Genomic DNA, 7,078 nt, shown 5'->3' on the forward strand with positions numbered 1-7,078 from the left:
AGCACGTCCTGGTGGTGCACGAGCCCAACACTCCGTGGCACTTGCACACCGTCTTCATCTTCTCCTCCAGCACCTGGCGGCGCGTGGGGGGGGAGAGAGAGACGAGAGGGCAGGAGAGCATCGGGGAGGTAGGTGGGGACAAGGGGGGGGGGGGGGGAGACAAAAGACAGAGAGAGAGAGAGACAGAGAGACACAGAGAGACACAGAGAGACAGAGACAGACTTTGACTTTAATAATTTTATTACACCAGCGGCAATTGTGCTGGAGTTTTCCAATATATGAGCCTTTATGGCAACACACAAACATGTAATAAAAGACTCCGTCAGCCACTGCTGGTCTCCGCTTGTCTTCTATTTAGGTTCTTCTCCGCACCCCGCTGGTCTCCTCCACGGACCAGCGTCGTCTCCTCTCGCGTGCCACGCACGCTCCTCCGTTAGCTCCTCTACTCCCGCACTCCGCACCCCGCTGGCCGACGGCGTGCTGAGGACCTTCGGCCACGTGGCCGATGGCGCGGATCTCTCACCACCCAGCGTGGCTCAGACTCTCAACTTCCCGACTGCCCCGATCTCTTCCGGGCTCCCACTAATATCCCCCCACGTGATCCTGACTCCTCTCCTTCCGGATCGTCAGATCCGGCCTTCCCATACTGCCCCGCTGGCTCCGCCCCCATTCACCTCGCCTCCCATTGGAGCCGAGGTGAACGGTGGCCCCTCCCACACGCCCCGCAGACCAGGCTCCGCCCCCCAATACCCCGGCGCGTGATTGGACCAGAGCCCAGCAACAACCCCATTTACACTATGAGACACCTCCTTTACCAGTGGCAAAATATAGTGATAGGTTTTTACCCTTTCAACTGGTACAAAAACTGACATGTTTGCAAGAACCACAAGAACCACAACACAAGCAGTCAAAATGCAAACAAAAAGAAACAACTCTGATGATGATAATGATATGCACTGTCCTTGAAGTTAATTGGTCCACACTCGAGACAGCTTTCCTTAGCTAAAAATAAGCATTGTGCCGGAAAAATGACGAGGAGAAGAGGTAGGATAATGGGGGGTGGGAAGGGGGGGGGGAGAGAGTGGGGAGGGGTGATTTTGTTTTCAGCGCCTGCGTTGGATTGGATCTGGAGGAGTGCTTGGTGTGGGGAAATCGCTGACACCTTGCGCCCGGCGGCGTTGTTGTGCAGGTTCATGAGCGTGCGTGCGCTCCGCTGGACCTCGCGCGCGTCCACGAAGAGGCGCGAGAACTCGAGGCTGTGGCTGAGGTCGGCCGAGCAGCCGCCCTGTGCATCGTAGAAGCCGCCCTGCTTGGCGCCGTCGCCGCACCAGCTCCGGTCGCCCCGGCCGCACGCCGCCGTGATGGCGTACGCCACGGCCGCCGCCATCACGGCGTGCGCGAAGGCCGCTTCTCGGCTACCTGCTCGTGTCGGGGAGCCCACGCAGGGGGGGGGGGGGCGGTGTGAGCAGCAGGGTGGTGGAGCAGGGACGCGTGGGAGGTGGGGGGGGAGACGCGGGTCGCGGTGATGTGGGGAAACAATTGATCGGCTGGATAAGGCAACTGCTGTATCATAGCTCACGGGCAGCCTGCTGATAATGGAGTCCTCTCTGAGGAGATACCAACTGGGTCAGGTGTGCGACAGGGGTGTCTCCCTATGTCACCGGTGTATTCATGTTGTGAATGGAGCCCTTTGCCCAGGCGGTCAGGGGAAATCAGCGGATTAAAGGGGTGTAGGGAGCCAGAAAAATAGCCATGTGTATGGACGATGTCGTCATTTCAGTGGGATGTCTCCTCGGTATGGGAGGCCCTAGGACTCGCGGATAGATTATTTTTGGCCTCGGGATCTAACGTAAATGTGAGGAAGAGTGAGATGCTGATCTTCAGTGACCCCAGGCTATTCGAGGGCCGTCCACCGGTATAACGGTGCTGGGAGAGGGATCAAGATCCTAGGGGTCAGCTTCTGTTGGCAGGACTCGGCGACGAAGCATTGGATGGGAAGGGAGAGGGCGGTGAGGGTCGGGCCGGCCGGCCGCGGCGGACAGGCGCCTTCCAATGGAAGGTAGAATGTTAGTCCCGAGGGTGGAAATCCTCCCGGCACTTATCTACCGGGCCTACGTGATCTCGCCGGGCGCACAAATGGCGAAAAGACTGCCAGCGAATGTTCTTCAGGTTCATCTGTGGGGGGGGGGGGGGGGGGGGGCGCGACGGGCCGAGTGGAACGGGAAACGATGTATATAATAAAATCGTCGAGGAACGGTGGGAGGGGCGCCCCGAATATCACGTGCACCCTCGCCACGATCCTGTGTCCTGCGACACGCTGCGCCTGTATTTCTCCAATGGAACTCCAGGTGGAAGCCTCGTTACATACGGCACAGGCAGGCGTGGCTCCTGCGGTGGCTTGGCACCCCCGTGGCTTGGCCTCAGGGGTGATCGTGCACCGCGGCAAGCGAACACGTTGTGAAGCGTGAGCCGGCCCAGACACGCGCGTCGTGGATTCCCAGGGACGTCCTGGCGGAGACGTCTAAGCAGCAGGCTGGTACAGAGGTGCCAGGTGCACGGGGTGCCGTGCACCGACTACTTTAGAAAAACGTAACATCGCCAGCCCTGACGAAAAGGCAATGGGATTTATCCTGGCTGGCGGCCTGGGACAGGCCGGAATAAAGACGTTCATGTGTTCCCGAAGATTGGCCCGCACCCTCAGTGCCCATTTGCTCGGAGGTGTGGGAGTTATGTCAGCCTCTGCTGCCTCATTTTTGTCCAGTAAGGCCACATTGCCCAATACATTTGGGGGATGTTCAGACAGAGGGCGGGGGAGGTCTGGGCTCAGGCGTGGGCCGTCGTAAGCGCCGTGAAGGAGGCGGCCCTGTGGGCGGCGCGCGGGAGAGTGATTAAGGGCACCTGCATGTCGGCCGTTGGAAAGGGTGGTGTAGGTGGAGACAGAGATGGTGGGCAGTGACGCTGCAAATGAGAAATGGCGGTGGCCTCCACCCCCGTGTGGCACAGAGTTTGAGGACGGCCTCCGCTGCGAGGGTAGGCGGATTCATGTTTCTTCCCTGGCGACGGTAAACTTGTTCGCTCAAAGGTTGTGTGCAGGATGTGTTTCTCGTGTTTCATACTCGGTGCACCTGCTGTCAGGGAGAGTGGTGCAGGCACTGGTTGTTACAACAGGATCACCGGCTCGGGTTGTGGTCATGATTTCTCCTGTTCTTTTTCCTGTTCTAGGCAGAGGACTGCCCATGATTGAGAAATGAAAAAACTTTTAAATAAATAGAACGTGGCGCGTTGCGAGTTCTAGAATTCAGAGAGAGACGCACAGGGTGACCGCACACCGCGGGTCCGCCCCTCTGCCGAACTGACGCCGAGTCGGGGCGCTCACCGCCTGGGAGCTCCTGGCCGAACACCGTCTCCTCCCCCAGCGCCGAGCAATTCCAGCGGCTGAATCGGAACTGGTGCCGGCACTCGCCGATTCCCAGGCGCGCACCCTCGCCGACCGCGACCATCGCGTCCGGGTGGCTCCGGCACAGCGCCCGCTGCTGTGGCGTCAGTCCCGGAATCTTGCCGCAGATCGTGTCCGCGGACAGCGCCCTGCAGCCATCGGGCAGGCAGACGGACGCACGGACGGGCGCGTGGACGGAGAGCCGCCCGGCGGCACCGTGACCAGCGCGAGCGAACGCAGCAGCAGCAGCAGCGTGCAGACTTCTCCCTCGACGATCTTCACAGCGACCCGACATCGCCATCGCAGCCCCCCCCCCCCCGTCACAACGCCGCGCGACGAGCCCGGCTTCTCGACGAGCCCGGCTTCTCTCTCTTACCCCACTCGCGAGTAGAAGAAGGCCGCCGTGAGAGCAGCAGCAATGCGCAGGAGGAGGAGGGGGCGGTGCGGCGGTGCCCAGCGGTGGACGCGCGCGCCGCATGGCGCCGTCTGCCGCGTGGCCGAGGCGCTGGCGCGCGCCATCTCGCGGAGTGTCACAGTGCCGCTGTGACGAGTCGAGCCAGACCACCTCGTCACACGCAGCAGCAGCTACACACACAGTGACACTAAGCTACACACAGTGACACTCAGCTACACACACACACCTACACACAGTGACACTCAGCTACACACACACACCTACACACAGTGACACTCGGCTACACACAGTGACACTCAGCTATACACAGTGACACTCAGCTACACACACACAGCTACACACAGTGACACTCAGCTACACACAGTGACACTCAGCTACACACAGTGACACTCAGCTACACACACACAGCTACACACAGTGACACTCGGCTACACACAGTGACACTCAGCTATACACAGTGACACTCAGCTATACACAGTGACACTCAGCTACACACACACAGCTACACACAGTGACACTCAGCTACACACACACAGCTACACACAGTGGCACTCGGCTACACACAGTGACACTCAGCTACACACACACAGCTACACACAGTGACACTCAGCTACACACAGTGACACTCAGCTACACACACACAGCTACACACAGTGACACTCAGCTACACACACAGTGACACTCAGCTACACACACAGTGACACTCACCTACACACACATAGCTACACACAGTGACACTCAGCTACACACACAGTGACACTCAGCTACACACACACAGTGACACTCAGCTACACACAGTGACACTCAGCTACACACAGTGACACTCAGCTACACACAGTGACACTCAGCTACACACAGTGACACTCAGCTACACACACACAGTGATATTCAGCTACACACACACAGCTACACACACAGTGACACTCAGCTACACACACAGTGACACTCAGCTACACACACAGTGACACTCAGCTACACACACAGACACTCACCACACACAGTGACACACACCTACACACACAGACACTCACCACACACACAGTGACACACACCTACACACACACACTCACCACACACACAGTGACACACACCTACACACACACAGACACTCACCACACACACAGTGACACACACCTATACACACAGACACTCACCACACACACAGTGACACACCTACACACACAGAGACACTCACCACATACACAGTGACACACACCTACACACACACAGACACTCACCTACACACACAGTGACACACACCTACACACACACAGACACTCACCACACACACAGTGGCACACACCTACACACACACAGACACTCACCTACACACACAGTGACACACACCTACACACACACAGACACTGACCTACACACACAGTGACACACACCTACACACACACAGACACTCACCACACACACAGTGGCACACACCTACACACACACAGACACTCACCTACACACACAGTGACACACACCTACACACACACAGACACTGACCTACACACACAGTGACACACACCTACACACACAGACACTCACCTACACACACAGTGACACACACCTACACACAGACACTCACCTACACACACACAGACACTCACCTACACACACAGACACTCACCTACACACACAGTGACACACACCTACACACAGACACTCACCTACACACAACAGACACTCACCTACACACACACAGACACTCACCTACACACACAGACACTCACCTACACACACACAGACACTCACCTACACACACACAGACACTCACCTACACACACAGACACTCACCTACACACACACGGCTGCAGCAGTTGTGTGAACACCGCGTGGTTGGGAGGCAACCAATGATGACCACGCGCGACTTGGCCGTGGTGAAATCCTCTATGAAAAGTAGTTAAGGGGCCGTCCATAAATGACGTCACGCCAGGTGCGTGACGTCATTTTAATGACGGCCCCTAATCGATGCACACAAACACATTCAGAATAATTGATTCTCGATGGGCTTTAATTGATGAAGCAAGCAGGTGTAATCAATTCCGTCGTGTGTTCTAATTGCCCAAATCGCGCTGTGAGATGCACGTGCACGTGGCACCTTGACCAAGTCATTCAGGAAATGTGAGCCACATCTCACGCCCCTCCGCCCCCAGAGCCACGACACCATTCACCACCCTCGCCGGTGGGATACACGTCGTCACCTCATCGTCGTGTTGTCGATGACAGTCACTTCACACACATCGTCGTGCGGATCCACCTCGTCACGGGAGAGCCGGGACTTTCCAAATAAAAACGAAGCAATTGGCAACATTGTTACTGGTAGGAACCTCCTGGTTACACCAGCCCACAGGGGATTATTGTGTCCGTCCGTCCGTCCGTCGTGCAGGGAGGGGCTGGGTGGGGAGGGGTGGGGCTGGGTGGAGAGGGGAGGGTGGGGAGGGGCTGGGTGGGGAGGGTGGGGCTGGGTGGGGGGTGAGAGGGGTGGGGCTGGGTGGGGGTGGGAGGAGTGGGGCTGGGTGGGGAGGGAGGGGCTGGGTGGGGAGGGTGGGGCTGGGTGGGGAGATGCTGGGTGGGGAGGGGCTGGTCACCCCGTGGTGCCCTTATAAAACTCAACGTTTCACCTACTCACGCCGGCTTGTGCCCGCCCTCACAGTCGGGCATATTTGCGGAATACACCACGCCGCCGTTGACCCTGCAGGCCATTGACCGAGCAACCCAACGTTCCTGCCAGCTCCCTCCGCAGGAATGTGTTTCTGTTCATTTCCCATCACAACAACGGCAACAAGGAAATAACCTAAGAGTTAAATATTACCGCGTGATGGAATAAATTATCCTTCACTTGTTGCACTAAGTGGAGAGGAATTTACTGTTGCGTTGCACAATTCGTTGAACAAATTGTGATAGCCTTGTGACCTTTACCACTGACACATCGCCCCAAACAAGACGTACATTTTTATCTTGATCAAGGGTTATTAAAGGCCCGAACATTACAACTCTGTGTGCGTTTTTTTTTGTTAGATTCATTTGGCAAGGGAAACTAGTTGGCTTTCCCTCTGCTCCACTCGCTTGCCACTTTGTCCTGCCACACCCACCCAGTGTGTCACCGCGCTAGTCTGCCATCACGAACCAGAGGAGATGAATGGTGAACATTTAACAGAGAAATGGAACATTTATGCTGGTCTTTGGAAACAGTTTTAAACAATCCAGGACGGTTTGCTTTCGTGGAAACA

At 56.9% G+C, this 7,078-nt stretch overlaps 1 protein-coding gene across 1 annotated transcript; it reads right to left on the bottom strand.

Moving 5' to 3' along the window:
- Positions 1 to 7: 7 nt before the first annotated feature.
- On the bottom strand, positions 8 to 3,955 carry LOC133361417 (protein Wnt-7b-like; the record flags this gene model as incomplete). The annotated part of the gene is made up of 4 exons (XM_061580341.1): positions 3,813 to 3,955; positions 3,377 to 3,585; positions 1,197 to 1,419; positions 8 to 74 (listed from the first exon to the last, which is right to left on the bottom strand). Coding segments are annotated over exons 1-4 (642 nt in total), but the record flags the coding sequence as incomplete, so codon positions are not given.
- Between the last annotated feature and the right edge of the window lie 3,123 nt (positions 3,956 to 7,078).

Source organism: Lethenteron reissneri, unplaced genomic scaffold, assembly GCF_015708825.2.
Source record: "Lethenteron reissneri isolate LAM-NWPU_2019-01 unplaced genomic scaffold, ASM1570882v1 scaffold_1037, whole genome shotgun sequence".
Lineage (NCBI taxonomy): Eukaryota > Metazoa > Chordata > Hyperoartia > Petromyzontiformes > Petromyzontidae > Lethenteron > Lethenteron reissneri.